We start from the raw sequence: 24,318 nt of genomic DNA on the forward strand, positions 1-24,318 counted from the left end.
GGGCTTGATTAGATTTATATTCTGTTCTTTATATGAAGAACACTTTTAGGTTATGCTGTGTGCTTCCTATTGCCTCACATCAGAAGGCACTTAATATTTGGTTGTCCCACTTTGTTGATGATAAGATTGAGGTTCTATCAGCCTGACTCATCCATGACCAAGTTCCCTATCAATATTACACTTCATGATTTTAGTAGACATGGGTGATCATTACCTAGATCTATTATTTTATTATAGGTGGTGAAATGGTGACATTCTAAGTCTATCATTCCTTCTTAATTTATTACTTGTGATTCCTCTCTAAAGAATTTTGTCTCATCAATAGTCTATATAGAAAAGGCAGGGTAGATTGCTTGATTATTTCCTTTCATTTATCATTTAAAAAAAATAATAAGCAGTGGGTGCCTTAGCAGTTACATTCATATCAGTTTTCAGAATAATGGATTGTCCCATATCTGGCCATTGGATATGTCTTCAAGTTGGCTCCTCTATCACATGATATCATTGGGAGCTTATGTGTATTCAGGCCTGACCAGAAGTCCCAGGCTGACTTTTACATTTCCTCCCGCGGAGCTGACTACTTATAGCTGAACATGGTATTTAGAGACCACAGTATGAGTGCTAGTAGTGCTCATTGCTGCTGAGTTTTATTACTGTGAAATGTTTTCAGTGACAGAACTGGGACATGCAATTCTTGAAAGAAAAATAAATCTTGAATTCATACTAATATTCTTATGCAAATTAAGTTTTAGGGTTTTAATTCACTTTAAAGTTTTATATTTACATCTCTTTACTCCAATGCAGACAATCTTGGTTCCTAATGACATTATTTATGGCTTCTTGGTGACTTTTTTCATCCTTAGCATCTGTCTCTTACTTGGGATGTGGAATCAAAATATTATGTTTTAAGTAATTTGCTTTTGTTCGTTTGTTTGTTTTTTTTGTTTTTAAGTAGGCTCCACGCCCAGTGTGGAGCCCAACACAGGGCTTGAACTCACGACCCTAAGATCAAGATCCAAGCTGAGATCAAGAATCAGACGCCTAACCAACTAAAACAGGTGCCCCTGTTTTAAGTAATTTGAAAAAAATTCTTCTCTTCAAAGTTAAGCCATCGACCTGAAATATACTTGTGTCTGCAAGCTTTAGTTTATTTTTTATTTTTAGGAATTGCTTTACTTTTCCTTTTGATATAATTTTTAAATATGTAAAACTTCTGGGCGCCTGGGTGGCTCAGATGGTTAAGCGTCTGCCTTCGGCTCAGGTCATGATCCCAGGGTCCTGGGATCGAGTCCCCCATCAGGCTCCCTGCTCAGCGGGAGGCCTGCTTCTCCCTCTCCCACTCCCCCTGCTTGTGTTCCTTCTCTCACTGTGTTTCTCTCTGTCAAATAAATAAATAAAATCTTAAAAATAAATAAATAAATAAATAAATAAATAAATATGTAAAACTTCTAATTTATTTATTTTTGCCATTGTAAATAGCCTCTGGCTATTATTTATTTCTTCTAACTCAGTATTGTTTCTATAGATGAAGTCTAATAAGTTCTATATGTTAGTCTTACATCCTGCAAGTTTACTAAATTCTCTTATTATTTATAATGGGTTTTTCATGGGTTCTTTTGGGTTTCCAGATATATAATTATATCATCTCTAAGGAGAGCGAGATGGTTTTATTTTGTTTCTTCCTTTCCAATCTTTTTTTAAAATTTTTTATTGTTATGTTAACCACCATACATGACATCATTAGTTTTGGATGTCGTGTTCCATGCTTCATGGTTTGTGCATCACACCCAGTGCTCCACGCAGAACGTGCCCTCTCTAATACCCATCACCAGGCTCACCCATCCCCCCACCCCCCCTCCCTCTTCCTGTCCAATCTTATGCCTCTAATTGCTTGTCTATTCATGTTGGTTAATGCCTACAATATACTATTAATAGTAGCAGAGACAGGAACAATACAGTGAATAGTAGTGGTGATAGAGACTGTACCCTGATTTTAGCCATTAAGTCTCTGATGCGTCCTCAAAAGTAAGAGGCTGGATGCTGACGAGTAAACTGATATGGATATGTATGTATTTATGTTAAGGAAATATCCATTTTCCTATTTTACTATGGTTTTCAACTTTTTAATTTAATTGCTCAGAGCCATTTATAGTTCTTGGTTTTCATTTTGAGGAACTAGGGTTTAGGATATTTTGTTTATGTGACTCTGAGCCAGGATATGAAGGGATATCAGGACTCTTGAGGAGTAGCACTTGCAGAACTATACTGCAGGGGCTTTTGAGGAACTAGTTCCAGTTTTTAGACTTGGGTTAGAATCTTGGCTTTGCCTGGGCATACATATTATTTTCATATATCCAAATGATTTCGGATAGAAATACAGAGAAAACGAATTTTCACTTTTACAGTCCATTTAAGGGAGCATTTAGCATGTGCTTTTGTATTTTTCAGGAACCCAATGGACATTTCCTATATGCAGACCAGCAGTTTATTTTTTTTCTTTTATTTGTGCTTCTGACTACTCCTTGGTATTAAAGTATTTTAAATGATGGCAAACAGTCACTTCTGCAGGACAGTCTCAGAGTCAATAAACACAAGCACAATGGTCAGAATGTGTTGCTCATCTGCACTTTGAGCAGCGTTTTCTTCTTTGACAACACCTCTCCTATAGAAGGAGCTCCAGTGCTCACATGTTCCAGTAAATGCAACACTTAGCTTTGGGGCTGGCTGGACCTCAAACTATGCCTTGGACTTCTTGCTCTCAGCAAGTTGTACCCCACTAAATACCACATGGCATGACCCACTCCAGTCAACATTTTGTCCAAGGGTACCTTCCAAACAGAATTATATTAAAGGGAACACTTGTGCACTGTTGGTGAGATTATAAATTGGTACAACCACGATAGAAAACATTATGGAGGTTCCTCAAAAGGTTAAAAATAGAATTTCCATAAGATCCAGCAATTCCACTTCTGGGTATATATTCAGAGGAAATAAAGTCACTATCTTTTGTACTTTCCTGTTCATCGCAGCATTATTCACAGTAGCCAAGATATGGAAACAACCTAAGTGTCCATCAATAGGTGAATCAATAAAGAAAATGTCTGGGGAGTATTTGGGCTTCCTAGAAATGAAATAGAACCATTCACCCCATACTTATGAATTATTTATGCCAAAAAAGGCAGGCTTGTACACTCTAATCATAAACATTAGATTTTCAGCCACCCCTTACTCCCACAGGTGTTGTAATTTTAGATACTCTAAAGGGACCAAAATCTATGGAGGACCGAGTTTGCCTGTGACCCATGTACCCAAATAGACACGAGGAGACATGGATGCTGGAATGACAACGTTGACCAATTCATGCAGACTGCATCCCAAATCTCCCTTCCTCAGAGGAAGGCACAGGGATCTATTATGTTCTTAAATGGTGGGACTGAAGGGAAGAATCAAAACCTCCCCTCCTGGATACTCTTTAGGACAAATTGACTCAACTGAAAGAGCAAGAGCAACCTCCTTCTTTGGCCTGTGTTTTGTGTCTGTATCCCCATCTTGATTCTGGGTTCTGTGGGGCTGTATCTGCGGTGCATTCACTTCTGTGCCACCCCCTCTCCCATCCCACTGTGGGTTCAGCCCAGCACCCATCTGAACCAGAGTGGGTGTTCAGCCACTGCCTGTTAGGTGCAAAAGGAAGGAATTAATCATGATAGCTAGCATATGTAGTACTTACTCCATGCCAAGCACTTTACAATAATCCTAAAAAGTAGGTCCTATTATTATGAGGTCCATTTTGCAGATGAGGGAAGTGAAGCACAGAGAGGTCAAGAAACTTGTCTGCAGTCACACAGCCCATAAGTGGCAAAGCCAGGATTTGAACTGCACAGTCTGATTCAACTGGCCATATTCTTAAACACATCACTACCCCTAATCTCTGCATATTATGGTTTGGTAAAAGACATGGAGCAGATGGAGCCCTTGAGTGGCCCAGAGTGCCTCACAGTGAGTGACCAGTGCTCAAGGAACATTTTAGGTGTTAAAGGAAGTGGTTGGGTCACTTGTCAAAATGAAAAGCTGAAGAGGACACTAATGTGGGTCTAGGAATGAGCCCAAAGCTCTAACTTCAAAGCTTGGGCTCAAAAACCAGCTTCTGGTTGACCTTTCAGATAATAAAGACAACTGGCAAATGGGCATGAAGGAAACATTCTAGAAATTAATTGCCCTTAGGATTCTCATGAGGAAATGAGGTAAGCAGTTAATTTGGGAACAAAGGGTTATTTTCAGTGGTATTTACTGTGGGTCCCAAGGTGCCTAAGGCCACTGGGGCTTGGGAGGTCCATGCACCATGGCTCTTGGCTTTGAGAAGCTCCTAGTGAAATGGGAAGATGCAGGTCCACCTTCTATGCAGATGTTGGCCATGGGCCGTCAGTCCCAGCCCGTGGAGGGCCGCTTGGTGTCCCCCATTGTGTGTCGGGCCAGCTATGACCTGGAGAGGAGCATTCTGGTGAGATGGTTTCTGGCTGGACGAGCCAAGTCCCCTTCTGGCTGAGGGACCAGCCCCTGGCTTTGTGTTTCTCTGGTACATCATGAGTGCCGCAGTGAAGGGCACCAGAGGCCAGCTGAGCAGCAGGAACAATCGTTCCTTATGGGGAGCTGCCACCTCCAGTGCCCTATGCTCCTGTTGAGCTACGAGCAAGTTCCAAGTAATTAAGTCGATTGGGTTCTAATGCCCTTGTGACCATCAGCTTGGACATCCTCTGCTGAGAGCTCCTGGCAGGTCCTATCGCTGTCTTGGCAGGCAGACTAGCACTGGAGGGTGCCCCTGCCCTGGCGTCCACTCTGCCTAGAGGGGACTGATGAGGGAGGCGACTCAACACGTTCAGAAGTTCTTGTATATGGGGAGGTGATTACTCTCTTTTGAAATCGGTGTTTGCTGCCAATCACAGCTTTCACGGTGCTAGGCCTTTCGTGGCAACCAAAAGCCTATCTGGAAATAAAATGTCACGTTTCTTTTGCATTTCTACTGTAATGACACAGGAAACTTGTTTTTCCTTTTTAACTTAACATGATAACTGGGGTTGACTAGAAGAGTGCAGATGTATGCGCAGCATGTGTGGGTAAGCGGGTGCTCTATAGGGTGTCTCTTTATAGGGTGTCTCTGTGGCCCCAACCTTCAGGAGTTTCCAGCCCAATCACACAGAATAGAGCCCCGGTTTTAGGGGAGAGTCCAAGTCACATGCCACAACCCCCAGAGAACCAAAGATCTTATAGTCGCGATCATCCAGAGACCATCTGGCCCAGCCCTGATCTAGATTATGCGGGTTCCTGGTCAAGGTGGAAGTTACAAACACACAGTCAATTTATACGTATGCCATTCATCATTCTAGGAACTGACATACCTTATGCACAGGGTGGAGCCTGTCTCACTGAGCTGGGATGGGGCTGACATTCAGTGCCTACCATGCAACAGATTTATAACCGTAGTTGACAACAGTGATAACGTTCGCACACACCTCTTCAAGGCTTTGTGTTTCCTAAAGGCATTTTCTGAGCCTTGTCCCCTGTGGGCTGGCTTCTGCTGGGGAATGCTTCCCAGACATGGAAATATACCTCTCATCAGAATCAGGAGGCTGCTTGTAGAGCAGGGCGCCTCTCCCCAGGAGGCGATATACAGAGGCCAAGAGTGAGGAATGGAGACTCATCTGTCCGTTGCCAGAGGAAAAGGGTAGAGGCCAGTGCCTCTCTCAGACAAGGACTCGATGCAGGGGAACCAGATCTTATTCGGGTCATCACCAAGATTCTTCCAGTTAAACTCTCTGTACTACACATCTCTTGAGACTGTTTTGTTTTCCTTTTAACTTCAGTATGGAACCAAAGAGAGCCAATATCGATTAAATGTTAGTTCAATGAGTGTTTATTGCACACCACTTATTTGAGGGTTGTCCCTGCATGGGCCGACAGGACACAATGTGCATCTGAATTCCTCCCTGCCTGGAGCTTTTCTCAATGCAGTGTTGCCAAGAAAGAGGGGGCAGAGGTTGTGGACAACAGCAGAAGTAGGCACAGCTGAGGGGTGCCTTAACCCAGCCAGGTGCCCTCACTGAGCCTAGTTGTGAAGGCCAAGTAGGGGTTAACCAGGTGTTGGAGAAAGAAGAGAGATGAGGACATTAAGGGAACCCAGAGGCTCCGTACACGTGGGAAGTGAGCCGGACGGAAGCTGGTAAAGGGATACTCATCTTGGATGCTCTTTGTTTCGTCCAAGGAAGATAGGATGACTTTGCCCTGGGATTGTGAGCAGTGTCACAAGCTTAGGAGGCTTGGCAGGAGTCCTCTCCCTAGGATGGCTATTTCTAACTCTGGCCCCACTTTGTTTCTGTGGCTCGGCTGATGTCCAAAGCAAGGCAACAAATTATACTGGCACGGTGCTGGGCTTTCTTGCAAGCTGCAGTCCTGTTGGATGCTCTATAGCTCTGTCCACATAGCTTACACTCCAGCAAAGCCCACGGGAGTGTGAACGGAAAAGTACCTGTCAATATATTAAGGCTGGTTCCAAAGACACGGTATTGGTTTGTTGCATAATACCCCCCGGGGACATCGAGGCCTTATTAATAACTAAACATCTGTCACAACTGTAATTATTTTTCTTGTGCCAGGATTGTGCTTCTACCGTCATCCTGTTTAAACACAGAAGGGAGGGTGTGAATTATTTAGGCAACTGACTTTGAGTAAATCACCAACCAGCACTGTGCAGGCAGTAAGTTTCTGTCAACTCCTTGCAGAGTGTGTGTCTCCGTTGAAGTTCCCTTGATGTGCTCACAAATCTCTCTGAAAACATCGCTCTGGACCTCCGATGCGGCTGCCCGAGCAACCTGGAGAGAGGAAGCCTGAGAATGAGGAAAAGGGGGGCAGAGGAGCCCCCGGAGGGGGAGAGGAGCCGCCGAGGAGCCAGGCCCCCGACTTCCCCACTTGGCAAGTCTTCTCCCCCCAAACCCCCCGGAGAAAGCGCTTTCTCAAGTGTTTGCTCAGGACTTGATTGTTTTCAGCCCTCAGGTAGGGGGTGGTGCGGGGGCTGGGAGCCTTTGCTGCTGAGTGTCCGAGTGTGGGGGGCGGGGAGAGAGGAGGCCCTCTGGACAGGACACCTGGGAGGGGTCCTGAGAGGATGGGTGTCCCAACTGGGTACAGAGATTATACTGTACATCTTGAACCTGACAGGTTTCCATTGACTGTATCTGGGATGTGCGGATGGGGCAAGGGGATGGGTTTGAAAACTGACCTTATCAGGGACTGATTAGGTTAGGGGGTGCTTGTCAGGAAAAACAGCAACCGGTATCATTTATAGAGTGCGTACCGTGTGGCAGCATGGGAGGAGAAGCTTGGCAAAGATAATCTCAATGAATCTTCATGATAACTCCAGGGGAGGGTTATTAACCCCGTTTTTACAGGAGAAAAGTAAGACAGACATTCAACAACTTGCTCCAGATGGCACAGGCAAAGGTAAACCCAGGACTCCCGTCCAAATGTCTCTGAATCCAAAACTTACATTTGTAACCACTGGCTTACCTGCCTCTCCCCACTTACAGGTGAGGGGGTCAGTTCAAGGGGAGGGACTTTGTGTGCTCCAAGCCACAGGCTTCCTGGGGTTCCATTCTGCTCTCTTTCTCTTCCTCGGAAACATTCAAGGATGTAAAAACTCAAGAGGAATTTCAACTCTAGGTGGTTTTGTAGGGAGGGGAATTTTGATCTATGTGATGCTGGTGTTGATGAGTTGGTCTGTGGTGAGTCATATAATTGGATATGTTCTGAAATGGTCACCCTAAGGCTGTTTGGAATGGGCTCTCCAGCCGTCTCTGCCACCAGCTGCCAGGAGTGGCCAAAAGGGTCTATGGCTGAGTCTATGGTTGGGCTGCAGGGGATAAAAAGGAAGTGGGAATATCTCGGGTGACCACAGCTCCTGATTTTCAGTAATTTCTCCCAGGTGCTGGGGGCTAGACTGCAGGGCCCAGGACAGAATGCTGTAAGACTCTATCCGGAACCTTCTCCAACACAACTCATTGTTTGGGAAATCAAAGCTGGGAGTTGACAAGACCCTTGGCCAAGGGCATGGTAGGCTGAAGGGCAGGCTCGGAGGGTTGGTTCAGGAGGGTTGGCCAGGGGTTGGAGGATGACCTGGGCTGGGCCTTCCCATCCCACCTCACCCCTTCCAGGAGAGGAGCCACAAGAGGAGGAATGGTCCAGTCCAAGGGTGAATTTTCTGGTTGGCCTTTGCTCAGACTGGGGTAAGTGATAGAATCCTGGGTGCTTGCCCTGAGAAAGGGGGGGGGGGGGCATGTTGAGGGAAGGAAGTCAGGACCGGAACAGAGAAACATTTCTGCATGTCCTGTGTGGGCTGTGGCAAATGGCAAATGTGGCTGATGCTACAGAGGAAAAGGACAGTTGTCTACCCTACTAGATATGAAGCTATCATACAGGAAGCAACAAAGAAGTCTGATGGAGTCAGCCCATTTTTGCTCAACATATTCCCACATGAAAAATATTTCCTCATTTGTTCCTGTGGCTTTAGGATTTGGAATTTTTTAGCCAGAATTCTGATGGGCATGAATTAGACGGTTTAGTTTCACTTGTCCCCAGGGGCAGCGGTATCCCAACTGGAACGAACCTGCTTCTCTCATACCATCTCCTTGGGGGTTGGCATTAATTCTTTTTGGACCCCAGGCTGCGGGTCTCTGTGGCTCCAGGATTGTTCCCATCACGCATTCACACCCAGGCCCACCACAAACACACATTTGCTTACTCTTTCCTTGGGGGCATACCTACACACTTCTCGAAGATTTCCTTGCGCAACGGGCAGAGCAAGATAGTTAAAAAGAAGGATGAGGTGGGGCCATGGGAGTGGGTTCCATTGTCAAGGTCTCAGCACAAAGGTTGGGCATGGAGGGGAAGGGAACATGGTCCACTGGAACATGTTCTCACATCAGTCCCCAGCAGTGAAGACTTGCAGAGCACATTGTCCTTTGTTCCTTAGCTAGGAACATCCTCCAGAGAGTACAGTACTGGGGCTAGCTTACAGAGTATCAGGAGCCTCCTCAGACCCTGAAGCATGCTGGGTGGTGGCCCATGTGGTTATACCTGATACAGGCAGAGTAGGCAAAATTATAAAGTAGGGAGGCATCTCCTTGATGTGTCCCATCTACCTGCCCCAGGTCATTCTCACACCTCCTGGTACCATTTTGGTTGCAAAGTAACAGAAATCAAGTAGTGCTCTCCTAAATGAAAAGAGGAACATGTTTGGAAGACTTCAGGCAGGGGTTGGGGGTGCAGGGGTTGCCTCATAGAATCCAAGGCCTCAGAGGTGGCTGGTGTGAGGGCCTAGGGTGATACAGAAAACCCGAGAAAGCTGCTTCTCTCTGCCTGTCTACATCTCCAGTTTCTCTGTCCATGTGAAAATTATCCTTGCCAGATCGCTGCCAATTTGGCAGCCAGCCTGAGTTGAGAGTCAGTATGGGCTCAATTTCAATCTCCCTGGACATAGGCTCATCGCTGTCCACTCCTGATCAACTCAACAGTCCAGGGGAGGAGAGGCAGAGGGTGTGAACATGGCTGCTTCCACTATAAATACAGGGATGGAAGAACAAGGCAATGACCAGAGAAGCGTATACCTTGTCAACCCAGTGCCTTGAGATATTGGTTTTTGTATCCCATTCTTGAAGTTGGCTGGCTATCCATTAAGTGCTGGTAAGGTGCTTGGTATTAATGCTCTAAGCTGGAGCATTTAAAAGAAAGTGGTCCCTAGAGGAGACAATTATCACTGATGGAACAAAAGCAATGAGGTAGATAAAGCTGGCTTGGGGCACCAAGTGCAGTGTGGAAAGACATCCTATGTAGATGGCAGGGACTGGGGAAGTAGGGTACCCCCTCTTTACCCGCCCCCAGTCTTTCTCCCAGATCTCCTGAAATTTACAAAAGAATTCCACAGACTACCTATTCCTGTCTTTGTCAAGGTGTGGGTAGACTTTCTCTTGACATACCTGAAGGAGATGACCTATAGATGGGGACCTCCTTCACTTCTACTTCATTTCTTTGAGTCTTGCAAGGGTACAAGTCATGAAGACCTGGCTTGTCTCTCCTCAGTCTGGAAGTCTGAGGAGATGTTCTTCCCCTTTCGTCCAGACTATGGGATCTGGGTCTTCAGGCCAGGTCTAGAGCTGACTCGTGGATAGTCAGTAGGCCCAGAAGGCCGGCTGGAAGAGAGTCCCCAGGAACAGAGGGATGCCCAGGTGGCTTCAACAATGACAGCTAAGTAGACAGCCCTACCACTGTGGTGCTGTCCCAACCCAATCTGAAGGAAGCTTTTCTAATACGGGAAGAAATGGATGTGCACTCTTGATATATGAACTAAAAATAGCCCATGTTCCAAACAAAGTGTTTTTAGTATTTTGAAATGAAAACGTGTAGACAAAGCAAGGATTCAGAGTGCATGACTCATTAAATTGCTGACTCTGAAAGCAATGGAAATTCAAAGGGAACGTTTCTTTCCCTATTTCTCCCTCCCACCCTTGCTTTGAATAGCTTATAAAAAGAGTCTCTACATAAACAGGACCCATAAACTCCTCCATGATTTAAGGTCCTGCACAGTGAGAGGCAGAAGGAACTCAACCTCCATTGCTGGGTTACTAAGCTGGCCTCCCTATAGCTGGGCTGGAATTGACCAGAGGCCTCCCCACTCCCCCAGGCTGCCCGTCCGCATTTTCCTCCTCATCCTCTCTGCCCTGTCCGTAACAGGTGTCCAGGGAATTACATAGCCCCTCTATGGCCACAGCTTCCCCCTCTCCTGGGTTCCAGGCTCTACTGGATCTCAACAGCACTCAATTCCTCAGCCCTAACAAGGATGCCTCATCGCCAGCAATAGCTCTAGGGGTGTCTTAGGGGAGAGTGCATATCATATGGTACCCTAATGGGATGCAGCTGTGGCACCTCTATCAACTCACTGGATGGTCTTGGGCTCATTGTGGGGTTGGGAAGGGTTGGGCCTCATCAGTTGTGTTCAGTTTTTTTGCTCACAAAAACCTTTCTAAAAATAAGTCTTATGGGGAATCTCAGTACTTAAAACAGAGAAGAGGACCCATTCTCATTGCAGCAAGGTGTGTGTGTGTGTGTGTGTACACGCACACACTTGGGACAATGGGGAGGTCCTCCAGGACCCCTGAGATGAACAGGGATGTGTTACCCCTAAAGAGGCTGTTGGGAGACCTCTAAATCACAAACTCTTAAGAGTTATGTAAAAATCTCACCTCCACTCACTCCTAGTTGCCATCACCTGCTTTACTTTTGATCGTCACCATGCTTCTTGAATACCTTAGCAGCTTGTTGGCAGCTTGTTGCGTCTTATATCTGTCCTGAGTCCTGATGTCATATGAGGAAACTAAGATGACCCTTGGATTACCAGTCAACATTTTCACCTCATGTTGCCTCAACTTCAACTCCAGTGACTTTCCTCCTCTCAGCCTTCACTCCCATGGCCTCAGCCATCATCTTGTCACCTTCAGGAACACCTCACCTCTGAGAGCTCCCATGGAGTACTCCTCTCTTCGACAACCTGCTTTATAGCCCTTTGCTATTGCTGTTCCTACTTCAGGATGTGGAGTACTCTGAGAGAAAATCCTCCATGGATTATGGGGTCTGGGTGAGTGACCTTACACACGCACAACCTTCAAACCCAGCGGGTCCTCGTGTAGCTCAGGGGTTCTTCTAGTGGTCAGGTCCCCTCCCCATTCTCCACCATGACTGTTTCAACCCCTATCCACTCTTCTAAAAATAATGTCACTTCCTCCCTCACAAATAAAACAAAGCTCCCAGGAAGAAACTTCTTCAACCTCCTGCCCACTCTTCTGTCACCTTTTCTGCATTCATGTTCATTTTCCTCCTCCCTGCCCATCATAGTGGAAGAGGGGTCCCTCTACAAGTCTAAGGACCACCTGCCACATGTGCATGGACGTCTATCCCATTCCACCCTCTCTCGTGAACCGTATTCCGTCAATTTTACCTCCTCTATTATTCTTCAATGTCTTTCTTCTTCCACTAATCATAAACATCTCTTCTCTTATTACTTATCTTTTTAAAAAGCTGCTATGTTATAATTTTCCTCCAACTTCTTGAAAAAATTGCCTACACTGATCCTAATCCTCCACCTTTCTTTTACTTCTTACCCCTCACTCGCTCTGTCCCTGTCAGTCCACTGATCATGTTCTGGCTGGAAGAAAGGGTAGTGTTAGAGGAGAAGGAGTAATGCCAAGATGCGGGCCAGTTCAAAATTTAGCTCATCAAAATTTATCGGGTGGGTTTACAAACTCTGTGTTTGTGGCCTCTGCCTACTGAATCAAGAACTTTTCACATAGAACCCAGAAATCTGTTGCCCTCCCCCCATCCCCTTTTCTCTGGGATGTTCACTGACAGCCCTGCCCGGTCCTCAGGTGCCCCAGTTGGGAGGGTCCCTGCTGCCACGTTGCCACATCAGTAAGCGTGCTTTGCTCTCCCTTGTTACACTGGCCACATCTTTTCTTCTCTTTTCCCTCCGTCCCAGCCATCCAGGTGGGATAGCAGATGATCTTAGCTGAGACTCTGACAATCACTCATTCCCCAGGAGATTGTCTGACCCTATCTTGGGAATCCAAGGATTCTGGGTCACCCAGGATGTGTTTACTTCTGATAATTCTCTGAACATCAGTGTGAATCAATATTTCTCTAAAAGTGCTTCATGGTCAGTAAAATTCAGATGATGCTCCATGGTTTATCTACCTCTTAGAGAATATCAATGCATAGTAAAATCTTAGAGATGCCTTATAGCAAAGAAAATGGTTTATCTTTGTTTAACTCAGCTTTTCCAAGTGCAGTTTGAGCCTGGAACTCCGGGTGTGAGTAAATGTGTGTGTGTAAAAGCCTAGAAATCATATACTACGTGTTTATTTCCTCTTCCTAGCACATGCCTGGTTCTCAGATCAACGCAAATGGTAAGTAACTGGTATACCCTAGGCCTAGTGAACGTTCACACCAGTATTCATTCAGACATCATAAATTGGTGTGCCAGGCTCTGTGCCGGGTGCTGGGGATAAGATGGGGATAAGATTTTTCCTCATGCAGTTTATAGGCTCACCATAGAGCTTACGTGTTCGGATAAATTCATGCATGGGGCAGGCCTTGGAGCATGTCACACGCACACACACATGCACACACATGGAGGTAGTGGTACAACTCCAGGGTACAACATTCACTTCCAAAACAAGAATACGATGCAAGTGGCACCCCCTGCAGTTGTACAATACACAGAGAATAAATGAATATATATCCATCCAAATATGCAGTTTGTTGTTATTAGTAGTCACATTGCTCCTCAAGTATTTTTTTTTTAACTTAACAATTTATTGCCAACATCCCTTTCTATTGTACTGTGATTTATTTAACCAGTGCCCTTTTGATGGCTGTTTAGGCTGCTCTATTTTTGTTCCCACCAGCCGTGCTGCAATGAGCATCTTTGTGTATTATCCTTGTGAACTAGTGCAAGTATATCTAAATATAAATTTTCTAGGAGTGAAATTTCTGGGTCAGAAAGTATACACACTTTTTCTTTTGCTGGATTTGCCAAATTGCTCTCCAGAATTATTGTACCAATCTGCGTAATGGAAGGGCCTCCGAGGACAGGGGGCATTGGAGTGGAGGGGATGGCGGTAATAGAGAAGGGCTTGAAGGTGATAATTAACGGAGTAGCATCCCTTGGGAAGTGAGAAGGCATAGGGTCAAGAGCACAGTCTTCACGAAGAAAAAGTTTCTATATGCACAAAGTGTCCATTCGGGACTGCACAGAAAATATTACTAATGATCTTAGCTAAGAAGTTTTGATCACTCTTTCACCCGCCTGGAGATTTTCTCTGAAATCCTCCTTTCACTAAGGATCCATTCATTTTCTGTGTGCTTCTTCTAATAAAACATGCCACAAATCTATGATTAACTTTTTTTAAGAAGATTTTATTTATTTATTTGACAGAGAGAGAGAGAGAGAGCACGAGAGCAGGAACACAAGCAGGGGCAGTGGGAGAGGGAGAAGCAGGCTTCCCGCGGAGCAGGGAGCCCGAGGCGGGGCTCGATCCCAGGACCCTGGGACCATGACCTGAGCCGAAGGGAGACGCTTAACGACTGAGCCACCCAGGTGACCCCTATGATTAACACTGACGTTAATAAGGGGCACCTGGGTGGCTCAGTCGGTTAAGTGTCTGACACTGGCTCAGGTCATGGTCTCAGGGTCCTGGGATCGAGCCCTGCGTTGGGCTCCTCACTTAGTGGGGAGTCTGCTTGTCCCTCTGCCCCTCCCGCTGCTCGTGCTCTCTTTCTCTCAAATAAATAAACAAAATATTAAAAAAAAAACCAACATTGACATTAACAAGCATCCTCTAACAAGCATCCTCAATAAGCCAGTTAGACCCTAGGAATTTGATTTCTTTGGAAGGGGCTTTGGGCATTAGGATTCTGTATACCTGTCCTTCTGGCCCTTGCATGAGGATGCAGCAATAGACCAGGGCGTATCTGGAATCTAGGATAAACACAGCACACGTTCATGCAATGTCCATTTCATCTCTTGGCCGGTAATCTAAGATAGTTTAGTTGTAAACCAAAACTGGATATGTTATGGTGTGGAATGCTAGTTTTTAAGACAAAAATATTCAAAGAGGTTTCTTGCTTGCAGGGGGCTGTTTTGGACTATGACCCCATTATGCTCTGTCATCAGAAGCCCTTTTAGGAAAAATTTAGAATTGTTGGGACAGACGAAATTCATCCAGCACATGCCTGGTGTTTGTAACAAATTTTTATTTAAGCATTTGGCTCCTATAGAGAAAGTGGGGCAGAGAAGGGGAGGGACAGGGGAGTGCATGCCTTAATAGTCTTGCTGCTTGCAGAAGACTGTATAAAAACAGCCCGTTGCCTCAGGATCAAGTCGGTCTTGCCCACCACAGAGTGCAAAGGGAACCGCGAGACACAGCTCTCAGGCCTGGCCCATCCGTTGCCTCTCCTCCACACTCTCCCACTGGAGCCAAATCCTGCTCTCTACCTGCTGTCCACATGTGACCACGGTTGGAGCCTCTTCCTCCTGGACCTCTTAATCCCTCCTTAGTCTGGCTACTATCGGCTTTGTAATAACACGCCCCCCCCCCCTCAAACTCAGTGGGGTCATAAACTAAAAACATCTTATGCTCATGGATTTCAGTGGGATGGCTCATCCCTGCTCTGTGATGTCTGGTGCTCCCATTGGAAAGACTCAGATGGCTGGGGCCTGGAATCATTTGGTTATTCTTCATGTGTTTGGCGCCTGGGCTGAGAAGGCTAAAGGACTGGCTCAGCTGGGAGCATATGACTTCTCCATGTGACTTGTGCTTCTCATAGCATGGCCTCTGGGTTTGAAGACAAGCATCTAGGGACAACCTTCTAGAGGACCAGCTAGGACCTGGTTGGCCTTTTATGACTTTGCCTTGTAAAAAATCACTGCTGGCATATTTTAGAGCTCAAAGCAGTCTACACCTTCCTAGATTCAGGACATGGAGGCGTAGATAGCTCGTATCCGTGGGAGGAAGTTCAAAGAATTTGGGTATCCCATTGTAAAGCTACCACAGTTTCCATTCCTGGATCCTGGATCCTTCTGCTGCCTGATCTCAGGGATGTACCTCTGCTTCTAGGGGACGTGGAAGAACTGGTTGCCGGGGCGAGTCAAGATCTCCCAGTGATCGGAGAATCCCATGCGTAATTTCAAACATTATGTTAGAAAAGTGTACGTCCCTTTACGTTATCCCAACCTGGTGTGTGCCATATGGGCAGAGACAGTAACTAAGACAGGTTTTCAGGAAAAGTGGTAATAAGCGCGCGTTCCAGGAGAGAAAGTGGTGGGGGCTCCCGACATATCATCATGCGAGTGGTGCCCTCCACAACTCTAGGGGGCGCTTGGAGAGTATGACTCACTGGCCCCTGTTCCCACGGACCTCTGATGAGACGGACCTAAGAGAAAGCAATAACCGGCTCCACTGTGCTGTTAGTCAAGTGTCTGCCCCATTCCCTTTCCAGGGTAGTTTTCTCATATTGTCCTTGGGGGAAACATGTGGGCTTCAGGTCTGTTCTGAGCCAAGCCACCCTGCACCTGAGTCTTGTTACCTGCTCCCATCTGCAGGCTGAGCACCATCTCAGCCCCGTGCAGCTTCTCTTGCGGTTCATGCCCGGGATTCTTGGGACAACCAGAGGAGTCACCACCAGACTCTGTGGCAAGGGTGTTGAGGCAAGAGGGTGATTTCTTTCACCGTACCTGCTCTCAAATCCCGGCAACGCCACCAACACACAGCAGATGGATATCAATCATAGGTTTTACCGAAGGCTTAGGAGTAACCAGAGAATTTCAGTTTTGGGGGGAGAACTGCAGTCTACAAATAAATCTTCTTAGAGTCCCCCCCAAAATAAAAATATTTTAAAGGGGTCTTTTTATGTGTGGATCCCTTTGGCAGTCTGGTGAAGCCTGTGAGTTATGTTTTTAAGTGCATGAAATAGAATAATTGAGGCAACAACAAAGGAAATCAATTGTATTTAAGTATACTATCAAAATATTAAACAAAACAAATGTGTGATATAATAACACATGGGCTTCCTTGTTGATGCATTAAATAATACGATCTAGCAGCGTGAGTAATAACTATCATAATTCTGAAGTATCGCGGTCCTAAGTATAAGCAACATTGTGGATGAGTCACAACTATAACCTCATAGGAAAATGAGTGGCAAAGTCACAGTATCGTTCATTCCACTGCACCTTGGGGCTTGTGTTCATAGTCGGAGAAAATGCTGGATTCCATTTAGAGGTTAATGAAAATAAAGATATATTCTTTCCCAGCCAAATTCATGGACCCCTTGAATTCTATCCTCAGGCCCCCCAGGGTGAGAGTCTCCCCGGAACCCTGTCTGGTGCGCTTCTTAGCCGTGTTGCCCGGCCTCAGGGGCAGCCCTGCCCTCTCATTTCTCAGAGCTAATGCTTCTTTCTTCAGCCCTTCCCAGAGCAAATCTCTTTAGAAAACCCAACCTCGGGGCACCTGGGTGGCTCAGTTGGTTAAGCGTCTGCCTCTTGATTTTGGTTCAGGTCATGATCTCAGGGTTGTGAGATCAATTCCCACGCTGGGCTCCCCTCTGGTGTGGAACCCGCTTAAGATTCTCTCTCTCCCTCCCTCTCCCTCCCTCTCCCTCTCCCCCTCCCCCTCCCCTGCCTCTCTCTCTCTCTCTCTCCCTCTCAAAACAAAACAAAAATATCCCAAAAAACCAACCCAACCTCTGTTACAGGACCCGTGTCCCTCTGAGTTCCCCTCCCCTCACAGGGACAATCCATAGAACTCAATACACCCTGGCAGTAGGTAACAGGACTAATATTTTGGCAAATATTACACTGCTGTATGTCGATGTTAAGGTTGAACCCAGAGAGACTTCTTCAAGAGACTTCTTACCCCAGGGCTGGATGACAGATCCTGACTTTTTAGGAAGGCACTAGGCTTCAAAGCCAAGATTCATGGACAGAGAAAACTTGAACAATCAAAGGCTACAGGAGAGACTCAGACGTTTGAATTCTTCTCCCAGTGTAAAGAAGATACCTCTGACCACCTTTCAGGCTTAACGGTGAAGCTACAGCAAAAGGAAGAAGGAGCATATGACAAGAGAAGAAAGGACACTTCTCTCCCTTTTCTGGTCATGGGTCGGAGGGAGAAGGACAAACGGTAAGAAGGAAGGAGAACTAAGAGGTCTGTTCTGCTGGTCTCTCTCTCAGCACCGGGGGACAGAGGCTCCTGCCTTACCCCTTCATGGGGACTCTGGAAGCCCACCAGACAGGGCACTTGCCCTAAGATGCTGCCTTTGGTCTAGTTAAATATGTGGAGAAGGCAACCAGGTCGTTCCCCTGAGCCTCACTCAATCATTGTGGGGCAGAGACACTAAATGAAGAGCTAACCTGTTTGCCACGGGGGAACACCAAGGTGTCCCCAGAACAGAGGATGTGTGCAGACCCCTGAGCCACACCTGGTTGGAGGGTAAAGCATAGACTCAGGGCCGTGCAGCCACATAGAGCTGAAAGATGGTCAGACAGTAAGGGCAGATACCAGGACTTCTGAAAGAGCTGCAAAAACTAGAAGGAGCCCCACTTTGCCAGTTCTAAGCTTCAGGTTTGGATGTGCCAGGCGGATGCCTTTGGCTATGTGACAAGACACATCACCTGGGGAGACAATATGAAGGATTAAACATTTTTTAAAATAAACTTTATTTTTTGGAATACTTTCAGATTTACAGAAAAATTGAGAAGATAATACAGAGTTCCCATATATACAACACTCAGTGTTTTTCTACTATCATTTCACCATGAGGATGGTATGTTACATTTAACGACATGCTGTGATTAACCGAGGTCCAGACTTTATTCAAATTTCCTTAGGTTTCATCTAACGTCCTTTTTCTGTTCCAGGACCTCGTCCAGAATGTGATGTTACATTTAGTTGTCATGTCTCCTTAGGCTCCTGTTGGTTGTTACACTTTCTCAGACTCTTCTTACTTTTGATGACCTTGACAGTTTTGAGGGGTATTGATCAGGTATTTTTTTAAAAAGATTTTTAAATTTTTATTTATTTGACAGAGAGAGACACAGTGAAGGTGGGAACACAAGCAGGGGGAGTGGGAGAGGGGGAAGCAGGCTTCCCACTGAGCAGGGGGCCCGATGCGGGGCTCGATCCCACGGATCATGACCTGAGCTGAAGGCAGATGCTTAGCGACTGAGCCACCCGGGCGCCCCTTGATCAGGTATTTTGAATGTCCCTCCACTGGGATTTTTCTAATGTTTTTCCTATGATTAGACTGGGGCCATGGGCTTTGGGGAGGAAGACCTTGGAGGTAAAGTGCCATTTTTATCACATCCTATCAAAGGTACATACTATAAACATGACTTATCACTGTCCATGTTGACCTTGATCACCTAGCTGAGGTGTTTGTCAGGATTCTCCACTGTAAAGTTACTAATTTTCTCTCTTTCTACACTGTACTCTTTTCAGTTTTTTAAATTAAAGTACAGTTGACATGATGTTAATATTAGTTTAAGGTATACAACATAGTGGCTTGACAATTCTATACATTACACCACACTCACCACAATTAATGAGAGTTACCACCTGTCACCATATAGCATTACCACAATATTATTAACTATGTTCTCCATGCTGTACTTTTCATTCCCATGGCTTATTTATTTTACAACTGGAAGTTTGTGCCTCTTCATCCTCTTCACTTATTTTGCCCATCTCCCCTCTGGCAACCACCGCTTTCTTCTCTGTATTTGAGTCTGTTTCTGGTTTTTGTTTGTTTGTTCTTCTGCTTTGTGTTTTAGATTCCTCACATAAGTGAAATTATGTGGTATTTGTCTTTCTCTGTCTGACTTATTTCACTTAGTATAATACCCTTTAGGTCCACCCATGCTGTCACAATTGGCAAGCTCTCATTCTTTTTTATGGCTCAGTAATATTCCACTGTATATATAAATATGTGTGTGTGTGTGTACCACATCTTTATCCATTCATCTACTGACGGACACCTAGGTTGCATCCATGTCTTGGCTCTTGTAAATAATGCTGCAATAAACATAGGGGTGCATATATCTCTTTGAATTCATGTTTTCATTTTCTTTGCATAAATACCCAGTAATGGAATTACTGGATTGCATACTATATTTTTTGGAAGAAAGCTACTCTGCTCAGTCTACACATAGGAAATGAGAAGTTATGCTCCATCTGCATCTCTGTAAGGGCAGAGTATCTACATAAATTATCTGGAATTCTGTATGGGAGATTTTGTCTTTATTCGACTATGTGTTTACATACATATGGACTCATGGATATTTATTTTATATTTTGGGTAATAATTCAATACAACTTTGTTTTGTTGCTCAGATGGTTGCAGCCTTGGCCACTGGGAGCTCTTGGCTCCTGTGTTTTGAGCACTTCCTAAATTTCTGACGCTGTAAGATGCTCCAGGCTTATCTTGCATATTTCCAGCTCCAGCATGCTGGCCTGGTTTCTTCTATTAGAGAATGATATTGGAAACCAGCATCTGAGCCTTCCGTGTACTTTTTTACTACTGAAGTATTGTTGGTTCTGGGCCCTCTCAGTGGACGGGGCAAGGAATATATGTGTGTGCGTTAACCTACGTATAGGCATAAGTACCTAGACATGTTTCTGATGTAACCATCTGTGTCCATATTAAGCTAAACAGGGGTTATTCTGATGTCTTCAACTCTAATCCATTATCACACGGATCATTCTAGCAGCCTGCCCTTACCTGTAAATTCCTGCTTCAACAGTGAGAAAGCCATCTCCTACCATCCACCATCCATTTACTCGTTTAATTGCAACACATTCATAGTCAGATGAGCTAACACTACACCTGTGGGAAACGTTATCGAAGACAATGCTTTTATGTGCAATTCCATTTCCTTTAGTTTTACAGATCCACTCATTTCCAAAGTTACTTATGTCAACATGCCCCCTATCCCTTCAGTGAAGTTGTTTCATACATTTAAATACAGATTGATTTGCCACATTCTGCATTCCATCCTGAGATTCTGCTGGACTCTTATTTTAAAATTTGCATACATTAAGGTTCACCCTTTGGCCTGAAGTTCAATGGATTTTGACAAATGCATACTGCCGTATATCCACAATTATAGTATCGTGTGGAATAGTGTTGTTGCCCTAAAAAACACCCTGTGCTCCGCCTATTCAACCTTCCTCCTTTATCCCTAAGCACCTGGCAACCACCAGTCTTTTTATGTCTCCATAGTTTTACCTTTCCCAGAGTGCCATTTATTTTATTTTTTTAAAAAGATTTTTATTTATTTATTGAGAGAGAGAGAATGGTAGAGAGAGAGCATGAGAGGGAAGAAGGTCAGAGGGAGAAGCAGACTCCCTGCTGAGCAGGAAGCCCGATGCAGGACTCGATCCTGGGACTCCAGGATCATGACCTGAGCCGAAGGCAGTCGCTTAACCAACTGAGCCACTCAGGCACCCTCCCAGAATGCCATTTAATTGGAACCCTACAGTATGCAGCCTTTTTCAGACTGGCTCCTTTCATTTACGTATAGCCATGTAAGATCTGTCTCTTTTTTATGGCTTCATACCTCATTTCTTTTCATTGCTGAATAATATTCTACTTTAGAGATGCGCCACAGTCTGCTTATCTATTCACCCATTGAAGGACATCTTGGTTGCATTCAGTTTTTGGTGACTATGAATAAAGTTGCTATAAATCTATAGATTTATCTATAGATTTATAAATAAAGGTAATGCCATAAAACTGCATGCAGATTTTTGTATGGACATAAGGTTCGATTGGTTGGGTAAATACCAAGGAGCACGATTGCTGGAGATCATAATAAGAATATGTTAAGCTTTGTAGGAAACTCCCAAACTGTCTTCCCAAGTGGCTGTGCCATTTTTGCAAGTCCCACCAGCAAGGAAGAAAGTTCTTGTTGCTTCACATCTTTGCTAGCATTTGATATTCTCATTTTTGGTTTCAGATTTCAGCCATTCCAATAGGTGTATAGTGGTGTCTCATTGTTGGAATAATTTGCATTTCTTGATGACATATGATGTGGAGTATCTTTCCATATGCTTATTTGCCATCTGTATATTTTCTTTGGTGAGGTGTCTGTTCAAATCTTTTCTCCATTTTTTTCATTGAGTTGCTTGTTTATTGTTGAATTTCAAGATTTCTTTGTATATTTTGGCTATAAGTCCTTTGTCAGATATGTATTTTTTCAAATATTTTCTCCCAATGTGGGTTTGTTGTTTCATTCTCTTGACAGGACCTTTTGTGAGCATAATATTTTAATTTTTTAAAACATTTTTTATTTATTTATTTGACAGAGAGAGACACAGCGAGAGAGGGAACACAAGCAGGGGGAGTGGGAGAGGGAGAAGCAGGCTTCCTGCGGAGCAGGGAGCCCGACGCGGGGCTCGATCCCAGGACTCTGGGATCATGACCTGAGCCGAAGGCAGATGCTTAACGACTGAGCCATCCAGGTGCCCCTATTTTAATCTTAATAAAGTCCAACTTACCATTTTTTTCTCTCATGGATCATGCTCTAGGTATTTTATCTAAAAGCTCATTACCAAACACAAGGTCACCTAGACTTCTCCTATATTTTATTCTAGAAATTCTGTAGTTTTGTGTTATACACCTAGGCCTATAATCTATTTTGAATTAATTTTATGAACCTGTGTTTAGTTTCATTTTTTTGCATGCAGATGTCCAGTTGTGCCAGCACCATGTGTTAAAGTCAACATATGCTTTCATTCTCCTGGTGATCTTCTGGTCTCCTAGGAGAGGAGCTTGGAGAGAATATGGATACATGCACACATTTGCAAGTCACTCACCTCCCAGTTGACAAGCAATAATTCCCAGAGATAGTTCAGCATAAGTCCATATAAAAGAAGAAAACTATTTTATTAAAGGCAATATAACCAGCAAAACGTTCCCTGCTCATCATGGAGAAAGCATTTTTCCTCCTTCTTTTGCTAAGTCATACTCAGGGATGCATTTGTGTACAAGAAGTGGGTATGGTTGTGACAATAATACGACAACAGAGCCAACTGCTTACTTTCACTCTGGATTGGAAATAAGCTGTGAAATCATCACTTTTTTCCCTTGACTGGACAGGAGCCAATTTTCGGAAAGGGCTTTTCTCTTCTTCAGTTTACAGACTCACCCCCAGCCTTTCTCAGAACAACCTCTGGGAGGTGAGAATAAAGTCATGTGCTTGCAGTTACACAAGGACCTTTCATGTCAGCTGCTGGGGGCATAAGTGAAGACAGCATCCCACCGGTCCTGCTCTCCAGGGCTCACATTCTAACCCAAAATAGACTTGAGTTACAAACGCAGTTATAACAGTCACCAAGCAGCATTTTCCTGACTGCCTGCCACTCACTCTTTGGGAATGTAAGCTTCCCAAAGACTTTGAGGCATTTCTCACATGGCTGTGTGCGCAGGCTCTCTTGACTCTTGACTGACAGTTGTCATTTTCCTCCTTTCAACCATCATCTTTTACCATCAAGGTACCACCTCCTCTCCCTGAACCTCTGCTGCCTGCCATGAAAGTTTCTGTTGCTGATCCTCATGGAGGTGGCCACCGCTGCGTCACAGCTGGACAATGCCCTTGGACACCAATCAGCTGAAGGGCTGATCAGCAACACGTAGAGTTTTGATTCATCTTAGAGTCCCAGAGGCTTGGGAAGCGTCTTTCTGTTTTGTTTCATGCTGTGTTTTGCCTTTACCTTCCAGTGATTCCTACCCTCCCCACCATCCTTGAATTTCAAAAAATTTTCCAGCACGTAGTCTACGTGTGAGTCTCTTATTAATTTTGTCAGGACAATGTGATCCATTTTGATCTTCATACTTTAATCAATTTAGAAAAAAATTCTTTATTTTTATTATTCCCTCTTTTCTATAGCTTGGGTTTATTCCTAGGGAACACATCTAATTCTTGGGCTGCGTCTCTATTTCTTTGCCCTCCATGCTTAATTCATTTCCTTTTTGACATGTGTAACCTTCATCCTTTCCTTCTGCATTTTGGGATCTTCTAATTTTTCTCCCATAGCAAAGCTTTGATTTATTTTTCAGTGAAACATCGACTCTTTTTTTTTTTTTTTTAGATTTTTATTTATTTATTTGACAGAGAGAGACACGGCGAGAAAGGGAACAGAAGCAGCGGGAGTAGGAGAGAGAGAAGCAGGCTTCCCGCCGAGCAGGGAACCCGATGAGGGGCTCGGTCCCAGGATGCTGGGATCATGACCTGAGCCGAAGGCATCTACACTTCATTGCCTCTAATGAGCACTTTTATTCTGCTGCCAGACGTTTCCTTCCTTTCCCCATTTGTATCTCTGCCTTTGCCTTCATTTGTTCTCTCCCCGTCCCAAGGTCACAAAGCTCATGTCTTCCTTATCCTTTATCATGACCCCAAGGACATGGTTTCTAGAATTTACTTCTGTTTCCTAAGATGTCACCTTCAAGAATAAGCTATTTCCTTGAGCCTCTTGGGCAATACATCCTCTCCCACATGTTATGATGTTGTCTGATAGGCTCCACGTTTGGCTTGTTTGTTCTTACTGAAGCTTGGCCCTTACCAGTTTGTGGAATTTAACTAGTACCCATTTCGTCTGGGGCTCTGGGACCTGTGTGGGTTGTTCTATTTTTCTGATTGTTGGATTTCTGGACTCTTAAAGAATTCAC

General features: G+C 44.8%; 1 protein-coding gene across 6 annotated transcripts in view; it reads left to right on the forward strand.

Moving 5' to 3' along the window:
- CALN1 (calneuron 1) overlaps positions 1-24,318 on the forward strand; it is a 539,785-nt gene that overhangs the window by 33,473 nt on the left and 481,994 nt on the right. For 4 of the 6 annotated variants that reach the window (XM_027612444.2, XM_035722374.1, XM_027612443.2 and 1 more), the window contains one exon: positions 6,774-6,963. In XM_027612444.2, the coding sequence (XP_027468245.1) occupies positions 6,845-6,963 (119 nt within the window). In that variant the 5' untranslated portion in view covers positions 6,774-6,844. Of the gene's footprint in view, positions 1-6,773; positions 6,964-8,198; positions 8,271-24,318 lie in introns of those variants that run through there. The other 2 variants (XM_027612445.2, XM_027612446.2) reach the window with 2 other exon arrangements.

The sequence above is a fragment of the Zalophus californianus genome, chromosome 10 (assembly GCF_009762305.2).
Source record: "Zalophus californianus isolate mZalCal1 chromosome 10, mZalCal1.pri.v2, whole genome shotgun sequence".
Taxonomy (NCBI): domain Eukaryota; kingdom Metazoa; phylum Chordata; class Mammalia; order Carnivora; family Otariidae; genus Zalophus; species Zalophus californianus.